The sequence below is a fragment of the Vollenhovia emeryi genome, unplaced genomic scaffold (assembly GCF_000949405.1).
Source record: "Vollenhovia emeryi isolate VEMERY1.0 unplaced genomic scaffold, V.emery_V1.0 DF939269.1, whole genome shotgun sequence".
Lineage (NCBI taxonomy): Eukaryota > Metazoa > Arthropoda > Insecta > Hymenoptera > Formicidae > Vollenhovia > Vollenhovia emeryi.
In genome coordinates, this window is record NW_011967097.1 from 161621 (window position 1) to 185604 (window position 23984).

Here is a 23984-nt window from a genome sequence, read left to right on the forward strand (position 1 = left end):
TAAAAGGACGAGGGGTAAACCGCTGACCAAAATCATGTACACCAATGCCTACTAACGCCCAGTGGGCATTACTTTATCTTATTATCTTATTTTATCTTTACAATGCAAGGCCCTAATGTTCAGTAATGCCGCGAATCTGCATACACCATAATGCCCTCCGCGGTTTACCCCTCGTAAAAAAACTATATAGAAAAAATTGATTTATATATAAAATATAGTATTCAAACTTAGAAGCCTGCCAAATTGGTATTAATATCGTAGCGAAAATTAAAGCCAATAAAAGTCCCTCGAAGGAGTAACTCCTTGTTAAATTGAGCTTCGTTGTTACAACCACAGAGCATCCCCTTCGCGTTCGTTCCTTATCTCGTTTTTATATTCTAATCTTGACTCTACGTCAAAAAAAACTTGCGGCGAGAACATCGCAAGATTAATGCCCCAGCATGACGTACGCGCGTACAACCGGCAATTAGAATTGCAATTTTATTCTCGTTGGGGGAATAGCATGCGCGAGGCCGTAGTTGGCGATTCGCGTCAATGTCCGTTGAGGCATGACCCCTCAGTAATTTATAGCTGAAACGGAAGAATTGCAAATTGCGGTTGTAGCTGAAAATCTGTGCGGCCGCCGCACCGACACCGACACGCGCGATATCGGCCTGCAATTTGCGTCCTGCTGCGACCTGTCGTGTACAGGGTGTCCAGTCACACCATGCTCTCGAGATCTTATATTTTCCGATTAGTTTTGCTTGAGAAATTTGTAATAATGCTTCAAATTGTCGCCTCTGTTACGAGCCTTTAAAATATGAATTGAAAACGACGCGAATTTTGTAACACAGAGGAAAACATAGCGACATTGCCATGAAATGTAGACGTAATTTATATATGCTTGTAATTTCGAATTTATTGAAATTGTGTCAGTTTTAGCACTCTTTTAAAATGAAGTCGTTCTCGGAACGCACCAAGAGCTCTGAAAGTCGTTTCACTCAATTTTTACGTTCGTAGACGTAAAAGCGTGATGTACAATTGAAGAGCCCTGTTCTGTAGCGATAAATGCGGTTGTTTTATTGTCGTTTTATATTGAACGCAATAAAGTTCGGGGGGAATCGGATGTTTAGCTTTAATACTAAATATAAAGTGAAAATGCGGACGGATAAAATGAATATGCGAGACGGAATGTTTCAGCGGATTTTCCGCAAAGAGCGTTAAAAATTTTGCGCCGTTCTTTGTGTTTACTTTCGTACTTTTTTCCACGCTCCCTAAATGGAAAGAATTGTGCTTCCGAGCTGAACGCGACCATTTCGAGTATTAAAATATCTACGGTATTGGTTTGTATAAAATGAACTGCTGCAATTTAGAGATTTCAAATAATAAATAAATAAATAAATCGTTTTTGGATAAATATAATAAGAAATAAAAAATATTAATAAATAGCTTTTGAATAAGTAGATCGAATAAAATTACGTTTTAAATGAAAATTTCTATAGCAGCAATGGCACCTAAAGTTGATACAGAGAAAAGTCCTCTATTATGAGATAGGATTCTAGTATGAGATAGTAGGTTTTCAACGTTCAAATTCAATCACGAATCTTTTTTCGCAACGATTACACGATCTAACAATCAATTTTCCCCTAAGCAGATTTCACTCCAAGAGCAATAAATTCGTGGTGGAACCAACAGATGATGCCTATTAATTTAGCAGAGACCCCGCTATCCCGTATTAGAATCCTATGTCATAATAGGGGGCTTCCCTCTAGATAATATTTTTAAGGGAAAAATATATTTCACGAAGATTCGTAAATTATGATACGGAACTGTTGGGCACCCTATATATTAACTTCATCGCCAGTGCATTACAACCTGATAGCAATCCATAATTCAATATCGTTGCGCAATCAGTTACATTATTTTTCCGAATAGGCGAATTCCGAATTAATGGTCGATCCCAAGTTACACCGATAACCCATCATTCATAGCATTGTCGATGCGATCAACCACCTGCCTCTGAATATATCATTGAGATTGGCATATCGAATTGTGTGCGTGATTTTACATCACGTATTATGCCGTTAGTATTATTTAATCTTGCATGCAAATATGGAATGGGGCCGTGATATATCTTGAAAATGTAACAATCCGTTAATAGCATTTTCAATAATACCCTCTTACCTATCGTAGCTCCTCCCTGCAAAAGGAGAGATGCTGCTGGTCTTAAGTTCTTAAGAGGCCATAAAAACTTTTTCGCTGCGTTACAAAAAATGTACGGACGAATAAATCATTAATGAAGTACTTTAGAATTTTTTAAGAATTTCAATTAAAATTATTAGAAATTATGTAAAGAGAAATTCGTGCGCGATTATGTGGCAGATTAATTTTTGTGGGATTTATGATGATTTTAATTAAAAGCAGCCCAAAAAGTGTGTAGTAATAGTTGTGGCTACTTTTAATTAAAACTTGCTGGATATAGAGTGAAAGAGTCATGTTCACTGGATAAAATATTATGCGGATTCTCTTACATTCTTAAAACATTTTTAAGGAGAAAACATTTTGAAGCTACTTCACTTTTCTTATTGTACTTTAGAAAATTAAATGAAATAAACTTGAAAGCAAATGGTGTAAGTATTACTACGTTTAATGTTTCAGTTTATTTGTGCTAAACTCTTGACATTTGAATAGCGTAAATTACTGTCCCTTTCCATTTTTTTATTCGCACACAAGTGAATTCATGCGTCAGCCCGTCTTTGGATAAGTTGAAATATTGTGGCATAATACGCGAAGAAATTGAAATTATACAAAATGAAAACGGATATTCGAACGGTGAGAAATTAATTTGACGATTGTGGGATTTTAGCTATGAAGATAAAAATTATAAGACAAGAATTGCTTGCATTCCTTACTGTGTCACTGCAGCGACTTGTTTACTCGCCCGCGTACTCCTTGCAAACTGGAAACTTCGTTTACAACTTCAAAGGAGAAAATTGTTTCGTTTTACTTGAACGCAATCCGCGTGCTGGCGCGGAAGCACTCGGTAGCACGAGACTTTTTCGTTTATGTTGAGGCACTTTGACTTGTCTCTCGAAAGTTTGGGCGCGCTATTCCGCGCCCATTTCGCGTCCTAATTCGCCCGCGCGATCCGATAATGTGCACGGAGAGTAAATTTGCGGGGCAAATGTATTTTGCTGATTAATGCTTTTGCGATAAGACAACCGCATACCGATAATGTCAGCGTTATTGTTTTGCGAGAAATAACGGTACGAGAAATAACACTCTGGGCTCACGCTAAATGTATCATTTTTGTTTCGCTTGATTTTATTATACATATACAAAATCGTTTCGATTTAAGGGGTCATTCCACTTTAACGGCCCAAAAACTATAATAAATCTTTTGGGGATTTATTAGGGCACTTTTAAATAACATAAAAAAAATTTTGTCATAATTTAAACAATTTTCAATTGTTAAAGATAAGCATAGTTTTTGAGCCGTTAAAGTGGAACGACCCCTTAATATATATACATATAATTATAATTAGATTTTATCCATACTTCTTTTATTGTTTTTTTTAGATACGTAATATGTAGTATTCATATTTATAGATGATAAGAAATAAAAAGTATTTCGCGAAATAAATTTCCGGAGTGCAATTGGGTCACAAAATATTTTTTCGATGCTTGATATTTTTTTTTGAAATATCGAATTCAATAGTAAATATTAAAAAATATAAATAACAGATGCATACAAATAAATTTCCGCGAGATATCTCCGAAAAGAAGATTCACTTCAAACTTATTAAGGATTCAGCATAAAATTGAAGTCTGAGGACTTTAATCCAGCATAAAATTTAAGTCAAAGGACTTTTTCATCATTTATTTCTCTTGGAAAATAATTTGTGTATATGTGTGCTCTCTCTTTACATAGACCCGGTTTATAAATAAAGGAAAGTTCCCTATTATGAGACAGGCTTCTAATGTGAGAGAGCAGGTTTTTCACGTCCAAATTTAATCGCAAATCTTTTTTCCGCGACGATTACACGATCTAACAGTGAATTTTCCACTAAACACATTTCACTTCAAGGGCAATAAATTCATAGTGGAATAGATGATGCTTGTTAACTTAACAGATACACCGCTATCTCATATTAGGAACTCGTCTCATAATAGGGGACTTTCCTCTATGTAATATTTCTCTGACAATTTTATACACATGGTATTTTACCATTATATTATTAGTCGTTTCAGTTAATATTTAAGCGGGATATATTTACAAACCATTCTGAATTTTAATTCATTATTAATGATAATAATATTTATATTAAAAACGTAAAGCGAGATGATAATAATGGAGAATACTATTTTTTCAATCTAGCTAAAATCAACGTGAGGTAATATTTTGAAATTCCACTCAATCGTTACGTTGGTCTAAAGTTATATAGATAAAACTGTTTTATAATATATAATACGTTCTGTCTAGTTGTAACGTTGATTTCGTAACAATACATTTTCACGTGCTTTTCTGATTAGGAAAATTATATTCGTCTCGAAAGCAGCGCGCTCGTTTACAAGTTGTAGGCGCTTTGGCCATCGTAATTTCTTCTTTCTTACAAATGAGAAATCGACTGCTTTGGAGCAAACAAAATCTCACATCTGGTTTCATGCGCAGACTTTGCCAAGCTAATCAACTTGCGTGTCGCTGGGCTACGGGAGCTCGGGCTTTTTTAGGTCAGTGGAGTTTGTGTGCGTGGTCAGGTCACGTTTATCACCGGCTGCGACTCAATTCGTCTTCTTTAGACCGAACCTCGAGGAGGATTATTAAAATCGCTTGTACGTGTGCGCGATCGCGTTGGAAATAATTAGACAGCGACACGAAGTAATTTGGAATAAACACTTCGGGCGAGAGAGCGGCGAATTGATATCGCGCTTCATTATTTTGCCGGTCGCCGCAGCCCAGCGGGGCATTCCATGAAACGCGCAAACCTGCTTGATTAATCATTGTGGCGTAGCGTGCCTCGCAAATATGATGAATGAGTGCAGGCGAAAACACACAACGGACGCTGTGATGTGTACATCGGCGCGTCATCACATACTTGATCATACATTTTGCCATTTCCAGCTTATAAGATTCTCCAGTTTACACGAGATCGTGCGGGGGGGAATGTGGGGGCAAAACTCGCGCCCACCGTTTCCCCAAGTACGGCTGAAAATGGCCCTTTAACACTCGCGGACCTTCGGATGAAATTTATTGGCTTTCTTGTTCCACGGGTTTGAAACGCTCGCTGGCCGATTGCACGCTGAATGAAAAGTAATACGGCAAAGTACAGGAACATAAGACCGTAACACGGATAGGTCCGTTTTACGGACTTTTCTCATTAGCGATCTTTTCAAAATTGTCTAACAAGTAATTGTAATTATCGTAAATCTAAGTACAACACGTGTTCAAATATTTCACGATCCTGTTTTGCTGGAAGCCTCGTAAAATGGATCCTACCTGTGTACAATATTGAAGAGGATTGCTAGAGAGTTACGCGGCGCGAGTTTTTCTTCTGTAATTATGTAAGCGCATGCGGCCATTGCAGAGCCTCGTGATATCTTTGACGCAATACGCGTGATGAATCCACGGCGGCAACAACGCGATCGAGGCAGAGCTCTCGTTGCCATCGTTTTAATGTTCGATGCTGCCGGACGTTGCAACATTCCCCATGGCCCGCCAGTTGGATTATTTGCCTTGCCTACGTTTCGCCCTGGCGCGCTATTGTGCACCATTAACTATGTTAACGTTCTCCTCGACGAAACACCATGGCTAACGCCGCCGCGGTCTTGGCATTATATCGCCGTTTTCATTGTCTGCGTTTGGTCGGTCGTTTCGCTTAGGCAAAAGGCCACCGCCATTAGAACGACAGTGCATAAATTCACCGCTCATTATGCCGTTGTGCGCCCCTTAGTACGAACATTGCTCACACGCGCAATTAGGCTACTTAACTATGAATGGCATTAGTAGGATTTCCCGCATACTCGAACATCGTGAGAGGTATGCAAGGGGTGCCACAACCCCTGCCACCCATTCCCAGTCGTTTATGATCTTTTCTGTGTCGCGAAAGTAACGACAGATTGCTAACAATGTCACACGAAAAAAAGAAGACGAAGTCCGATTACGTTATCCTTTTAACAATAATAAAGTTTACCGGAATATCCGATTGTATGGCCCTCTCACCTTCATCACGTGGCAGTCGAGGCTTCTCTCTCTTCGTCTCGGTGCTTTTTCCTTTTTCTCATCGTGACATTATCACGAAAATTAAATTATAGGACCTACAGGACATCCTTAACAATATGAGACCACCACCATTGGACGGAGGGAGAAACATTATTTAAGATAAATTTAACATTTCTACGTTTTAACGTGTGGTTGGTATTCTACTTCTCTTAAATTGTTGTTTTCTGTTGAATTTACGTGGAAATCTTTTTTATCATTTTTTGAGTTACTTTTGTAGATGATCCGGAGTGAATCGAAACATTTATATTTCACGTTTGATTATTAAGAGGATGCTAAACCCGTCTGTTTTATCGACATTTTTGTTTAGAACTAATCTTTTAATTGGCTTTATAGAAATGCAAAATTCTTATACGGAATTAAAGTACGCAGCAAAATCTACACTATGCTGGTTGACTTTATATCAAAAACCCCCCAAAAATACAAATTTTACTAATTTTTGGCATACTTGACGACAATATTTGCTTGATACAAAAATTCTACAATAAATATATACAAAATGAGACCAGGATAGTCTAGGGATAACATATAAGAACAATATCGTGCAATTAGAACTAAGATTAATAGCCTAGAAAAAAAGATTAGTTCTAATCACCGCAAGTCTGAAAATCCAATTCTAGAAGACGAAAAAAAGATTAGCATGGCGTGTAAAAATAGTTGCAGGCTTTCTCGAGAGATGTTACTGCCAAACATCTGTCAGATTGTCGGTAAAGCCATGGTGTCGACGATTCTAGAATTTGATCTAAAATCTCGGTCTGAGCAATGTGTAGGTAATAAAATTGCTGCTTTTTCGTAAAAGTTGATTGGCTACTTATAAATTTCTCGGACCGAATTCTAACATCGTGAACACGAGATCATATACATATATGGTATGTATATACACTACTTTCTTATCTGACAGAAGAGGTTATCTGGAAATTTTTGTGTGGGTAATAACCCACATAGTACATAATATCACGTAATATATCAGTAATATTATAATATTGCGGTAATGTTACATATTGCAATGTAATATTACATTAATATTATTGATATGTTACATAGAAATATTACACAGTAATATAACAGTAATATTGTGCTGCAAGATATCAAAATGTCGATAATTGACGCGATCTCCTATCTTATCGACACTGATCGAGTTCTCCAGCGGCTTTAGCATCCCCTTAAATTGTTCGGGACTATTTTGAACATTGCTTTTTTTATAATAAAGCTGCTTGCAATTTTTTGTTATATTAAGAAGAATTCTGGTTATGTTTTTCATTAATATTTTTGTTCTTAAAATTTATTAAAATATACAATTCATAATAATTATACTATACGTAGCCTTTGCCGTGCGTCATAAACAACTCCCCGCGCGCCTAGCAACGCCGATCGCGGGACGGCCGCATGTCGCCGCGCGTTTGGATTGGGCGGGCTAAGACAGCGATTTTTAATAATTAATAACTCGTTAACTATTGCGAAAATTGCAAAATGGTAGAGGACTTTTCGACTCGGTCTAGTCCGCTGTAAATAAGAAGCAATGTGGGTATTACATAACACCCTGTATATTAAGCTGTTTGTAGAGACAGTGAACTACGTTGCTCGAATTGTGCATAAAGTCGAACAGATTAGACGCCTATTTGTCGAAATCTTGGAATTAGTCCAGGATTAAATTTCACTGTCGTCGTTAATACAACAAAATCCGCAAAGCCTTTAAGGAGGACACATCGTTGAAACTCGCCCCGCCGCACTTTCCGGGGAACGTATCCGCGGTATTGCCAGGAAATTTTAATGAAACTACCCCGCGGTACTTTTACTAGGCCAGAGGCTCCAGCGGCGCGTACAATAACGGTCTTCAGAAAGTTTTCGAGGGCGAGAAGCAACGGCTCCTAAGAAATTTTTCATCGCTGCGGCTCCACGACGGACGAAGTTCGGTAAATAAAAACAAGTAGTGGGCCACCGTTCGGTCGCATCGACGATACATGCGCCTTACGTCTGGCGAATAAGAGAAGTTTCTTCTGTTTTGAAGTCTCGGAATTTTATCTCTAATTACTTTTTTACATTTGAAACATTTACACAGTTCTGTACGTCTGACCGCGATATGTCTCAATCGCTGGCGCGCGGCTCAAAGACGAGAGACGAAGGCGTGAAATGAATTACTTCTGAGTCTAATTTCGCCACGCTTTTAAAATCTTTATAAGCGAATGGCTAAATATCATGGCGCAGTAAAGTTTCATTTAAAATTAAAGCTGCAGCGCCGGAACGAAGTTAATTATATTTCAGGCTTCTTGCAATTAACTAATCAAATAGGGCAGGACATTTTGGAAATAGAATGTGAAGATTAATTTGCATGCTACGTTATCTAATTTGTCGTAATTTTGCAAACAAATTTTTATGCACTTTTTATATAATTCACATATCTTTTTTCACGTGAGTCAAATTGCGATAACGCAATGTAATGCAACGAAGGATGAGAATATGAAAACGTAAGAATGTCTTTGAATATTGAAGGGAGGATTAAAAAGGAAAGTCCTTTATTCCTTCGAATTGTGATTTTACGTCAGAGCCTTGTGAATTTTATTGTTTAAAAAGGAGAAGCTCGAATACATATTCCACGAGAATGTGATTTTATTTATAATTATATCTCTTTTTATTTTTACGACCGTTATCCCGATTTCTGCAATACTTTCGAATTGCGAGGAGCGTATCGATGGCAGATCTCAAAGTGTGATTTCATCAGCACGACATATACGATTGCAACGACTGACCGTATATTTGCTCGCGATCGAAACTTTCCGTCTCGGTGCAATATCATCGCGATATCGTTTTCCAGCACTTTACAGTCGAAGCCATAAATTGCATGTCGTAACGTTTACACATGGTAGCGACACTTTTCCTCGCCTACGCCACAAAAGTAGTTTTATAGCCAAGTACACTATTAATAATAGCGATGGTCTATTATTAATAGCGTACTTGGCTATAAAACCCCGCTTCTGCGTTTAAAAGCGCGAGAAAAAGTGCCCGCCTGTTCCGTCCATTTCGACCAAGTACCGCCGTGAGAATTGCAGAAATTAACGTGAAATTCCTTTTTGATTTGCCACGGTAAATATTGCGCCCTTTACAAGCGATCGATAGCTACGTATGGTCAAATATCTATTTTAGGTACTCGTCCCCGGCAGTATCGCGTTACGTGTTTACACAGTTGAGTAACAAGCTCGAGTTTGCGAGAGCGACACGGAGACAAATTATCCGAGGGAAAAAAAAGACGACGCCAAAGATCAACTCATGTGTCGCATGAAAAGAGGAGCCTAAATTTAAAAAATAAATATACACTCGTCCCTCGATTTACGCGGAGTATTAGTCCCACGCTACTTTTTGTACGCGATTCTCCATCGTATAAATGGAGTCTGCCAGTACGGAAAAAAAGGAAATTCCGAGGGTTAAGCCGCTGAGGGCATTGGGGTTCCAGGATACTGATTGGCTGTCTTGCTTGGCTCACTTGGTGCTGTCAGTGACGAGACGATTGAATTTTGACAGCTGACAATAAGACTGTGTATAAAATAGTCCCCATAAAAAAGGGGGTGTTGAGTCGATACTCAAAGGTCTCAAGGTGTACTGTTGCCTCTTTTTCACAATGCTGATTGGCTGTCTGGCTCGGCTCACTTGGTGCTGTCAGTGACGAGACGATTGAATTTTGACAGCTGACAAAGAGGCTGTGTATAAAAGGGGCTGTTTTTAAGAGACTAGAAACGATAAAACGCGAAGAAGTAATTGCATGCGCAACGTCAATTTAAAATAAAAAGTAATTTGTCACTCACTGATACGAGTCGCAACAGCAAAGTTGTACATCGCTAACTATACATGTTAAACTGTAACAATACAAAAATGTATACGATTATTATAGACTAATTATGTAAAATCCAGACTATTGTGTTAAATATACTTTATATTAAATATTTTTGAAAATGGGTATTTATTAAAATAATTATATAGAATACTGAAAGTCTTCCTTTTAAATATGAACTCACAAAATTTTATACGTATGGTTTTGTCTCTAACACTTGTTCGAATCATTTGAATAAATAAAATAAAAGCACAGGACAGATGCTTTATTTTGCACAATTAGCAAATAACAAAAACGTAAGACACTTACCTTACGATTTCTCTGCCGTTGCCCGATACCGCCTAAGCCTGCTCCTCCTCTCAGATTTTCTTGTTGCACTTACACTCGCACACTCACTCGCGAAAATCGATCGCGCGAAATTTCGGACACTCCAGTACGCGATGTAAAATACTGTGAAATGCAGTAAGCGACGTTCTTTACTTCCTGCCCGTTCGAGTTGCGAAGAACGACAGAGCGAATTACAGCGCGAACGCCGAAGTCGCACAAATATCTCTCTCTTCCCAAAAATGGAACAGATTACACGAAATTGATAGATAGTGAAAAGCGCGGTGCGTAAACGAAATGTAACCGCGACAACGTACCACGGTTTACTTTCATATTTTAGATGAGTTAGTCTCGTAAAATATCCATGTACACGTTAATAAAGAGCCGTCGCCTCAACGCGCAATTCGTTTCTCATTACAAGTTGTAGAAACTTAATTTAGAAAATAATTAATCTAGTAGCGTTACTTGTCACTGATAAAGGAGTCCAAATCAATAGCGTTTTATCCTTACATTCTTCACGATCGAGTCTTGGAAACCGACAACGCAAAAATAATACCACGCACGGAGCGACTCGCGCCACTGCTTGCCGGCTCGACGTTCGGCGAGCGTATGAGAGCGCGGCGACCTTCAGGTACAATGATGGTACGCAAAAACATCGTACGTCACCGCGCCGAGTGAAAAACAACAAAAAAACGTTGAGAATTCGTTGGCCCATCTACGTAATGGAAATTCCGTACTTATCACTCGCTCGCCGAACGTCGAGCCGGCAGGCAGCAGCGAGAGTTGTTCCGTGCGTGATATTATTTTTACGTTACCGGTTTTCAAGATCGATCGCGAAGAATGTAGGGATAAAACGCTATTGATTTGTACACCTTTATCAGTGACAAGTAACGTTACTCGATTAATTATTAAGATTCTAAAACTTGTAATGAGAAACGAATTGCATGTTGAAGCGACAGCTCTTTATCAACGTGTACATAGATATTTCACGAGACCAACTCATCTAAAACATGAATGTAAACCGTGATACTTTGTCGCGGTTACATCTCGTTTATGCACCGCGCTTTTACTTATCTATCGATTTCGTGTAATCTGTTCCATTTTCGGGGAGAGAAAGTGCGACTTCGGCGTTCACGGCGTAATTCGCTCTGTCGTTCTTCGCAATTCGAACGGGCAGGAAGTAAAGAACGTCGCTTACTGCATTTCACGGTATTTTACATCGCGTACGGGAGTGTCCGAAATTTCGCGCGATCGATTTTCGCGAGTGAGTGTGTGAGTGTAAGTGCAACAAGAAAATCTGAGAGGAGGAGCCTATAATAACCCAGGCCTAGACGGCATCGGGCAACGGCAGAGAAATCGTAAGGTACGTGTCTTACATTTTTGTTATTTGCTACTTGTGCAAAATGAATCATCCGTTCTGTGCTTTTATTTTATTTATTCAAATTATTCCAACGAGCATTCGAATAAGTGTTAGAGACAAAACCATACGTATAAAATTTTGTGAGTTCATATTTAAAAGGAAGACTTTCAGTATTCTATATAATTGTTTTAATAAATATCTATTTTTTAAAATATAAAATATAAAGTATATTTAATATAATAGTTTCGATCTTGCATAATTAGTCTATAATAATCATATACATTTTTGTATTGTTACCGTTTAACGTATATAGTTAGAGATGTACAACTTTACTGTTGCAACTCGTATCAGTGAGTGACATATTACTTTTTATTTTAAAGAGACGTTGCGCATATAATTACTTCTCTCTCTCTCTCTCTCTCTCTTCGCGTGTGTACAAATTCTTAAAAATACACAATGCTTGAGCACAAACAGCGCGCGCGAAGCGCGCGTTCTGTCATGTCTAGCATTTCTAAATTGTAAACCTTCATTTACTCTGAACCTAAAAGAGAAGTGAAGCACATCGCGCTTCGAGAAAATCAATCGGCATCGCGGAGAAGGGACTTAACTGTTCGATATAAACGACATTCGCGCTGGTAACATCTCTTTTTTAGTAAGGGACAAGCGCGCGCCATTTGCTCTCTCTAAAAATTTGCATGGTTTGACAGCTGCAAATAACACGACTGAAGCATGTCGTATCGCACAAGCGCGACAGCCAATCAGCATCGCGAAAAGCGGCAACAATACTTCGAGATATGCAACTAATCGACTTACATGCCTTTTTCAGAAGTAGAAACTTTCACACGCGCTTGCGTTGTTCTAGTATTATTTAAAACGAATGACGAAAATAGCTAAAATAACAGATAAAAGAAAGATAAACGTCGATAATCTCAGAATATCCTAGACATATCCTCCTTGTTCATCCGCACCTTCAATTCGGACAGGTTGATTCACGTTGAATCGTCGTCCTTACACTCGCCATTGTACCCAGCCAAAGCTGAGAGTATCCGATACACCTAATCTACTCGCATTGGCGGTACAGCGTTTCGTTAAAAGGGACAGTCCGCGGATAACGCGGAAACGTCGTCGCGTGGCACAATGGTCCGCTGAAGAACAAACGAGGGTGAGACAAAGGAGGCCGCGCACGGGGACGCGCGGGCGACCGTTTTCTCCTCGCGAGCGCGCAAACTGTGTCGCGCGCCGTGGCGCATTTCGCGCGGACGACAATGCGACGTGTGTGATGCGAATGTCGATGCGACCGCCGATGCAACCGCCAATGCGACGCGCGCGGCCGGACGTTCCGGTGTTAATTCTTTGTGGTCGCAGGCGCTAAAGGCACCGATCGGTCGCGCGATAATGTTATGCCAGCTGCTCTATAAATATTCCTCACGTGCGCGTTCGGCACGGATTGACGAGTGCGTCCGCGGAAAAGATTTCCGGATCCAATGCTACTTACACCTCGATCTGTCGTAAAATAGGATTCATGTGGCGACAATCAGATTTATTGTCGAGAAAGAATCAATATTTTCATCTTAATAGAGAATTCTCCAATCGCTAATACAACGATGTTGGTGCGCGTGCTATAGCTCGTTCGAGAGAAGATTTATTCTAAACGTGAGAATATGAAGGGTGTCCCAGGGTGAAAGGTCAATATTCTGGGAGGTGATAGTATCGGTCATTTTAAGCCAAAATGTTCATATGAATATATGTCCCATTCCCCACTGTCTCTGAGATAGAGCTACTCGAATGTCTCGTGTATTTACTTTTTTTCTGTACACTTCACCCTTCGTCCAACCTCATAAACGTCTGCGGGAATTTACTTTCATACGTCTGTTGACTGTTGTGCCGATAACATTGTAGGAACGTTCAAAATGCCAGGCGTATTCACAAATGTCGAACGAGCAACACGCCATGTTCACGCAAGAGTTGAAAATGCATTCTTGCTAACGGTGGAATTTTTGAAAATTTATTACGATCTGTAAAAAATGTCAGTAATTTTGCAACTTTGCATTCAAATAGCTTTATCTCGGAAACAGTGGGGAATGCTTGAAATGACCGATACTATCACCTCTCAGAATATTGACCTTTCATCCTGGAACACCCTGTACAAGCTTAGAAAGTTATGTTACCTCTGCCTCAATGTAGTAAGTCGATCTTATTTAATTCGAGAGAGGCGAATTGTGTTGATTTAATCTTAATATTTTACCGAGGAGTAAACCGCTGCTGATCAAAATCATGTACAACCCCAGCAAGAGCTAATATTCAAACTAATGCCCAAAACTTGCAGTAATACCGCAAATCTATACACCACACGCCCTCAGCGGTTTACCCCTTGTATTTTACGTGACATTCGGGAACGTTATGTTTATTGCGATAAATATCACCTAAATACGAGTGATCGATTTGGTGAGAGACGCCCGCCTAAACTCAGGGAGCTCCAGGTTCGAACTGCCTGAGGTAATAGCTTTCGCAATAAATCTCTGCCAGTTCTGGTCGAATAATATTATTTGTCTGTTAATATTTCATTTTTTTACTACATGAGGTTGCGGCAAATTTAAATGTGTGAAGGAGTTTTGTGTGTGTGTGTATCAGAATCCTTTCTGAGAGAGTAACAGACGTTTCCTTTGCTCATCGGAAGGGATCAACAATCCAATCAACAGTAAGAACAGAAGGCAAATTATCTTGACCGAAATTGAGTTAACGATGAATCCTTGCTATAAAAGTCAAACTTTTTTTTATGAAAACTTATTTTAAGAGACTTTCCTCTTCGGTGCAAAGTAAAACCTACAATTCATACTAAGCTCGCGAAACAGTTTTTGACTTTCTCAAATGTATGATTTTGCCACCTACCTTTTCTCTTTTAATCGATTCATTCTGTTGAACACGAGGGGCAGCAACGCGTCGCTGCTCGCGAGTTCCGGCGAGGGAACCTCGTGATGAAATTTGTGCACGAATTGTACGTGTCGTCCCTAAGTTCGCAGCATTCGCGAAACGGCCGTGAATAACTAATAACACAATGATATTGTGGAAAGCTCCTCTTAGCTTTCCATAAAATAAATTGGTCGTAAAATAAATTGTGGCGTTTACCTTTGTTGCTTTTATTAGATCTCCATAATGACGGACATAAAATAAATGGAAAGCGTCTTTTATTACGGAGGGACGTAACGATGTTGCGCGGGGAGTGCAGGGTTTTTGCTTTAATGATAACAAAAATGTTTTTTAACAAAAACTCCCATTGTCGTCTCGCGCATTGGAACGATTTGTGAAACTTTAATAAAACTTGGCTTGAGATTGAGCCACGGTGAATCGCTTCCTCTTTGGCCGCTTATTCCCCCTCATAATAGAGCGGTTAATAGAATAATTATTGCGTGTAATGAATGACTTCCTAATAATAAAACGGCTGACCACTGTCATATCCGAGCACCGCGAGGTTATTGCGTTTGCGACCTTACAGCTTCATTTTTTTTCAAGTATCAAGCGCCGTCAGTAAACGGTTGAAATTTACTCTTAATGATGTCTCTAAGAGGGACACAACTGTGGGGTCAAATATGTTAATTTTTTAGTAGCAATCTCGTTTAATTGCAGAGTTCGCGAACAGCAAGCGGAACAAGAAAGTAAGAAGCGAGTTTATTAGCAATTATAATCTCTCTCTCTCTCTCTGCCATTCTGAGCCGCAGTAGCTTCCTCCTCGTTACCCGTCGCTGCTAAGAAACAATATCGCGGCAGAAATAACGTATAGCTAAAAATGTTTAATTCTTTAGTTAACAATTGTATTTTAAATAATGGCCGGGATTGTGAAAGTATCGACGACATAATTTCTTCAGGCAGATCTTTATTTACCAAAGTTCCGAAACGTCAAATCCTTAAGACGCAAATGCAAAGGAGTAAGGTACATTAGCAACTATAATTTCTCCTTCGCATCTGGAGCACGATCGATAAATTCCTCCTGGCGGAATTCGTCGGGTTCTCCGCGTCGTTGAAACTTGCAGCTGAAGAACTAGACCTACGGCAGCGATTAATACACAGCGAATGTGTGTCCAACATCTCTTGGCTGCAACAGTTTAAAGCATTTGCCAGGAAAAACCGGAGGAGAGACAGAGAGAGAGAGAGAGAGAGAGAGAGAAAAACGGGCCTCGAGCTTATAATTTCTTCTCGAGCGAGAACTTTGGAGCCCGCAAATGCGGCGCATTAACTCGAGTGGCGGTTCGCCGTGGAATAATCGACGGCTCTCCCGAAACTCGAGCACGTACATTGTACATGCCGTGGCGGCTCCCCGTTAATCTTCATCCGCGCGCTTAATCTCGTAAAGAGCCGGGGCGCGACTTCGCCGGCGCGGACGTTCAGTCGGCGCCACCGCGAAGCGCGTTAATTACGTTTACACGTATCGCATTTCGTTCGTTGGCGAACGAACGACGCGGTAGGCGTTCGCCTTTGTTACTTAATAAATAGTACGCCGGGTTACTTAATAAGTTACTTAATAAATAGTACGACGTCGTCAGATCGCCTGGCGCACCAAAATCGGCCATCAAATCGGCCGGCCACGAGCAATCGTCGTTCCCAGGCCAGTCACGATCGCGGCCGTTTCCTCCTCGTCGAAACGATCCTTGGCCCACCCTTCCTGTCTCCGTTCCGCCGAGAAAAACCTCACCGTGTGAGTCTCTCACGATGCCAGCCGCGTATCGACTGAAGCTCATTACGACATTACTCGCGCGTCAACGTCGGCATAACGATTAATTCTTTCTCCGCTATCGCGCGTATACCTGTACGTGTTACATTGTAGATATCACACAAAGGGGATTGAGGTGAACATTCCATTGGCTACTTACATGATTTTAGGATTAATTAATTAATACGGCGTAGAGAAATGTACGCTGCTCAGTAAACAAACAAGCGAAGAGACCCGAGTTCAAATCCAACCGAGAACACAGCTGGTCTTTCTTGGGCGGATTTTAATCGAATATTTTCTTCTCGGAGGCAACCATCGGAAAGTATTTAATACCTTCTTATACAGGGTGTTATGTAATACCCGCCTCGCCTCTTATTTACGAATAGAGCGGATTAGACTGAGTCGAAAAGTCCTCTACCATTTTGCAATTTTCGCAATGGTTAACGAGTTATTAACTTTTAAAAGTCGCTGTCTTAGCCCGGCCTACCGCCCAATTCAAGCGCGCGGACGAGATGCGGCCGTCCCCGCGATTGGCGTTGCTAAGCGCGCGGAGAGTTGTTTATGACACATGGCAACGGCTGCGTATAATAAACAACTCCCCGCGCGCCTAGCAACGCCGATCGCGGGACGGCCGCATGTCGCCGCGCGTTTGAATTGGACGGTAGGCCGGGCTAAGACAGCGATTTTTAATAATCAATAACTCGTTAACCGTTTCGAAAGTTGCAAAATGGTAGAGGACTTTTCGACTTAGTCTAGTCCGCTCTACCCGCAAATAAGAGGTGAGGCGGGTATTACATAACACCCTGTATATATCTACTCCGCCGTTGCCGGTCCTAAGCCCGGATGAGAAAAGAGGAGGATAGTGAGGCGAGGTTAGCACCCTATCTGACGTCAAAAAATATACCGCTCACAGTACCAACGTACTAGCTTCCGACAGTAACGTTGGAGCCGGACAGGGAATATTTCCTACACTAAGAATAAGAAGAAGAAGAATTAATAGAGTTTCTTAAACTTTTTTTTTAATTGAAGTACTTATTGTAGTATTTTAGTATTAAAGTGTCGTTTTTCATTTTCTTTCAATATTTCACGTATTCGACAGTGACGAAATTAACAACTTTGTATGCACATCGAAGATCTTAGCGAAAGAGTCGAATAGCCTGCTTATGCACTTATTTAGATGGAGAAGGACGGCACTGACCTCTGAAAATTTTATCCGCACGAAAGTTCGATGCTATCCTGCGATGAGGATCACATGAGATTTGTAATATTACTGTACGATTCAATGTAATATTAAACGTTACAGTGTCAGTTGTCATTCGGAGTTTCTTTTTTAGTCAATTTGGTTTATAATTAATTTTGCGGCTAATGCTATTTGCTATTTATATCATTTTAGTCGGGTTTAATTATAAATCCCTTTATCGGGGATGGATCGAGGTTGCTCGTAACCCTGCGTCATGGTATTGAACCCGTCGCTATAAGTAGTCCTTTGACCCTAGGTAAAGTTCAGGAAACCTAAACTGAAAGTCACAATTATCACAACTACAATATTAGAAGAATATAATGGAATTGATGCATTTTTTTAGAAAAGATTTAATTTTCTTAACATACAAAACAATGATAATTTGAGTACAGAAAAGTTGATCTGACACTTATTATTTTTCTGTGTACTTAATCAGAAAGCAAACGCATATTTTCAAACACATATTTTACAAGTGGCAACGGCGAACAAATGGAATAAACCGAAAAGGGACTATCGAACGATCGTCGTGATGTAAATTACTGTTGTTATATGAAATTGATTGATACAAATTTTTTTTATGGTAAACTGTTCTCAGTTACTCTCGTGAATACGGAAGTGTTTCCCGGTAAATTCTCCCAAGAATTCCTGAAAGCATCTTGCTCGTCCGTCTTTCCTGAAATAGCGCGTGCTTATGGCATTCGTCATTGTCATCCCGATCACGCGTTCGGTTTCGATATCCTGCCATTTACGGCGACATTACGACAGCGAATTTCGGTCGAGAGCGCAACCGACGAGCGTGCGTTGCGTGCATTATGTGCATGCAATATGCGGCGCGATATGCGACATCTCGAAAATTACGTACAGTCTCTTACCACGTAACAACTGGCAGGAACTTCCGTGTAGCTGTTATCGAGATCGCTTGGCTTTATATCGGAATAAGTTGCTGGATCAAGGTATTAATTATGTATATGCATTTTCGCGAAATCTTGTAAGAAATCTGCCAGTCGGGGGACATTACGTTCATTGTCCCACATTATGAACAAAAATGGAGCTTTAATACTCGGTTTCTCTTGTCCTGAGAAAATTAGAAAGTCGTTTCGCAATCGACATCTCTGTTCTATTTGTGCCTTCTGGAAAACATCGACGCATTAATCTGGGTTTTCCTTGGAAAAAAATTGAAACGTTAGAATTCCATTTCGCTCAAGAATGAAACTCGGATAATGAAAATAATATTCATTGAAAAGTGAATGCAAGCGTGACAAATATTTTCCATCCTGTAATCAGAAATATAGAATTTATCATATATTAATCATGAAAAATATTTTAGTATCTTCATAATTTTTGTCATTACAATTTACACGCTATTGAAATATTCTTAAATTCGTTAATGTAACTACTGAATATTTTTAGTATTAATAAATTATCTATTAATATTGCAGTAAAATATTATTTTTCATGTAAAAAAATTAAATTAAGTTTAAAATGTTCAGGATAAAAATATTCCTATCTTCAAATGCTTATAAAATACTCTTTGAAAACGTATTAACTTCGGAATAATAATTTTTACAATACTTCATTGAGATTATTTAATGAATAATGCTATATTATTAAATTTCGTAGCATGCCATAATGTTAAAATCACTAAGAAATTACAATAATATTGTTCGTGAGCTTAATGTATTTAATAGCACTTAATAAATTAAACGAAACTTTGCAAAGTTTTGCAAAAAGCTCGATAATATTGACTGTTATCAAGACGAAGTATGCAAACGCGCCCTGGTAAAATATGGAGTGGGGTAAAATAAAAAGTTAGAGGAGGTGGAAGACACCCAACTGCACATCGATCTTATGTTATAACCGGGTTTATAACTTGTTCAATGCTGCTAACATAATTCACCAATATTTAGTATGCCCGGCGGTGTGAAGGCTGGCTTCATACTTGTCGCGCAGAAGGTTTTATCACTTGCTTTTCGCAAGTGATAGTGGCGCGCAGTGAGCGAAATTGTTAATCTAGATATATAACTTGAGATTATAAAATACATTAGGAAAAGTGCGAGACTTTATCCCGTTCAATACGAAACGAAATGACACGCGATGAGTTCTGCCTCTGGAAATTAGATTAATTTCTATTAAATGAATATCTCGTTCACTTCTACATTTAGAAAGTAAATTAATCGTTTAAATTGATAATCCTAAAAGAATATTAAGCAGTAAAATATCAACCATTAATTTCAATTGATTATTCATTGCGATGACAAGTATTTTTAAAAACTGCTATCGAAAATTGTACGTTCTCACGAAATGTTTTATTGACTGTTACAGATATCAAAATGGGTTGTTTCGGGAGCAAAGACAAATTGAGCAAAGAAGATATGGACTTCCTCAAGTCGCATACGCGATACGACGAGGCGACCATAAAGGAATGGTACAAAGGTTTTAAAGTAAGTATCGAGAGCTGCTGAATATTACGATACCCGAGTCGAAATTTTGGCCCTATGTTGAATCTTTAATTCTATTATATAGTAGGACCTAAGGCAGTAAAAGAGGTTGAACTGAAAGTACAAAATTTACTTCTACTTATTAAAAATTGAGTAGTGTCGGAAATTTCTACTTTTGCCAATTTAGCATTAAAGTAGGTCCTTTTAAGTAGGAGCTAAAGTAAATTTTTAGAATTAAAGATTCAAGGGAGGAGTAAAAAAATATAATGCTATCAAGTAGGTTATTGCTGGTCTATGTAGGTGTATAGATCAGCTAAGTAGGTGCGAATTATCCTTAACAGTGTCAAAATAGTACCAAAATTTCGACTCGGGTGTAAGTTATGGATTAAGAATTGAACCAATGCGAACAGACAGGGGACTTGTGACATTTTGGTTGAAATTGAGTTGAACCAATGAATCCTTGCTTTAGTATAAAACCAAAGTGTTTAAAAAAATTATTAATGAAAACTTACTTCATAAGCCTCCGCCTTTCTCTTCAAGGTAAAGTAGCGTAAAAGCTACAGAGAAATTCATATTGTGCTTATAAAACATTTTCGTCGTTTTTTCACAAATTTTGTCACATGTACCTTTTCCGTTCTAATCGATTAAATTAATTTGAGTATTTTGCGAAATACGCATTTCTTGTGATTTTGTATATTTTATAGCGACCTCAATTTTTCTTCGTACATTCCCACAGTAATGCTTCCGTGATATATTATGACGGTGACGATAAAAGACATTTTAAAAATGCTTTGTAGGGAGATGAAAGATTATTCGCACAAACTGTATCTCCAGCGTTGAAAGAATTGTTTTTATTTCTCTTCTACCGAGAGCTTTATTTTTATTTGCGTGACGTATTGTTAGAATTCTTAGGCCACTTAGCATTGTTTGTGCGTAATAATAACGAGTGCGATTCATGATGGAAGGACATGAGTTTGCTGAAAATGAGTAACGTTTATTGCAATTACAGTTTTTCTCTCAATTTTCTTTGACGCAGAATAAACATGTTTGCAATTACACGACGAATTATTTATTTTATATTCGTTGCATTATTGATGGCCCTGCGTGATTGTTAATCCCTCATTATTAATTTCAACTTTTAAAAAAAGAAATGACTTCTGTAGGCTTTCCAGAATATTCGAGGCATTGCCAATAGAAACAATCTCGTCGTTGGTGACCTTTTACCATAATATTTTCGGTAAACGATCCGATATGTAACGGGTCAAGGAGGAACTCTCCTCTAACATGCCTTCCAGCCCCGCCCTATCGCTCTCTACGCGCTCATTTGCTCAGACGTTTCTGTGGGGGCTTTGCCCTTCTTGTCGCGGAGGATTCTAGCGTCTTCGGCGCTCGCTCAGGAATCGCAAGGTGTAGTGTAGGTTCCGTAAATGACGACTCGCTAGGGTAACAAGTGGTGTGTATTTATTATACAATATGTACATGAATATTTGCAGCTCTATATGTATACACGGGATACTGTGTTGGATTTCGTTGAGTATCTATCAGGTCGCCACAGTTTCAATAAATTATTCGATAACTAATGCGAATTTTATAAAATGGTACGTGACCATCTTAGTCTGACCCAATCTACCACCATTTCTCGTAGAGGTCCTCTTGTGTCAGACACCCTGTACCATTAATTAATAAATCGATCGATCTTCTAAATATTCTGAAAATATGAATGAGAGTATCTCATGACTGCCTGGTAAAAGGGAGTGACAATTGCCATTAATGGTTTATGCTTATTCAGCGTAATCATAGTAAATAGATAAAATTTTACGGATCGATACACTTGTCTCCACTACTTATGCCAATGTGGGTAAGGCAACCACAGATAGAGCTGTCCCAAATATTACCGTTTATTGAGGTTGTGCCAATCCTAATTAGACATGTGGTTACCATATCGGTCTCTCCGTGTAATTTATGAAAGTCCATGTGAATAAAATTGGTACCAATTCATTAACAAACGCTACATACACACGTGTCGATTGGAATATACGTATATACAGTCACTCGTATTCGCAATTATGCCGCAATTAAATACGTTAAGGTATTTCACAAGCACGCGCGGCTGGCCGCGAAAATGTTGCTCTCCTTTCCTCGTGAGGTGGCAGTGAGTGGTTACACGAAATCATATACGAAGGCTCACGGTTATGAAATTTTATAAAACGAGAGTTTATGGTTAAATCACAACACATATATTGGCAAAGTCACTTCGTGGCTTGTTCTCGGAGATATGGAACTTAATTCAGATGCAATAGCATTTTAGAAATACTTTTTAACATTTTAATATAAAATTGTGTTAATGTAAATTGAGTTTTATAAATATAGATTTAGATGTAAATTTTGAATTGCGTTTTGTATAAACGCAAGGTATTTGATGGCATTACTGCGACATTATTTGTCTAATTACGTTGTGACAAGCTTTGTCACATCTTATTAATTATTTAAAACTGATATGCGGTATAATTAATAATTAATATATAATATATTACTATGACATATTACGGTAAAATTTATTATTGATCCACTGAAAAATAGTCGCGTATCGATGATACCGAAACTAATTAATTTGATATACGATCTTTTATTTATTCATTCCATAGCGATAATTCATTTATTCCTCGCACATACATCTCTAAATAAATCACGTTGACGCGACGAGTTTTATAATTGGCGATATATCATTTTAAATATTACTTTTAAATCGAAGTTGTCTTCGTATGTGACAAACTTGACATTTAGTTAATTGACATTCACGTCATGGTTGGATTTAATTAGAGCATTATTATCTTAGAACATATTATCTTATTCACAGACAATACGCGTGTGTACAGTACACGTACAATACGGCATGTAGTATAAATATTTATTCAACGTTGGGGTACAATTCCACGTTGCTTTACAATATTGTGTATGTCACTTGCGCACGAGAAAGGTGATGCAAGTAAAAAGTAGTATAATTTTACAACTTCAGTATTTTCCTGACCATATCTGGCATTTTTAATAATACAGAAAATTTATTGCGGAAAATATTACCTCAGCCAGGGTTTGAACCCGGACTTTCCCTACACTCTATATTGAAGTTGTTAATTACCGCCGGCGACTTGAAGAATATTCTTATTAGTAATATAATTTTACTCTGGAACGATTTTAAACTTGGAATCTGTTCGCACGCAGCTACACGATACACCAAATTGTCTTTATTTTTCTCTTGCCTTGATAGATCTTTCCCCACAACGTGAGAATCGTACTTTTCTCTTAAATGTTCCTTCTCTTTACCGTCACTGTTTTTAAACGAAATACAGCCGTATTTGTCCTTTTTCGACGACAATTTTGTAACTACATTTGTGCCGCTTTTCTAGATAAAAGCGCATACGTTTTCGAGTTATAAAAGAGATAAATTATAGAGATAAATGATAAAAACGCAAAAACTCATATTTTTCAGTTGTGTCTCACTTTTCTTGTCCTTTGTAAAGACGATCTAATGCCGTGCAATTACAACATTATCGTGTCAACATTCGTTATCTCTACGTATACCAAATTTTTATACATTTTATGCGTGAAGTGCATTTAACGAAACCAGCGAAGTGTTACACAATGATATCTTGAGAGAGTCTCATTAAAAAAAAAGCCTGAAATTGCATTTAACGAAAATAGCGAAATGTTGCGCAACGATATCTTCAGAGTCTCATTCAGAAAGGGCTGAAATTAAGAACCGATTAATTTCCAAGTGCTAACACACAGTGTCAAGTTTATAGACACGTTGGGAAGCGCCGTGTCGTGAACGAGATTTTCA

General features: G+C 38.7%; 2 protein-coding genes across 2 annotated transcripts in view; both read left to right on the forward strand.

Annotated features, from left to right (window-relative positions):
- Nucleotides 1-23984, forward strand: part of LOC105559459 (neurocalcin homolog) — a 243737-nt gene that overhangs the window by 154393 nt on the left and 65360 nt on the right. The gene's annotated exons all lie outside the window — the stretch shown is intronic.
- The window catches only part of LOC105559461 (neuronal calcium sensor 2), a 33964-nt gene continuing 29751 nt past the window's right edge, over nucleotides 19772-23984 (forward strand). The window contains exon 1 of the mRNA XM_012007749.1: nucleotides 19772-20149. Within this exon, the coding sequence (XP_011863139.1) occupies nucleotides 20039-20149 (111 nt within the window). The 5' untranslated portion in view covers nucleotides 19772-20038. The remainder of the gene's footprint in view (nucleotides 20150-23984) is intronic.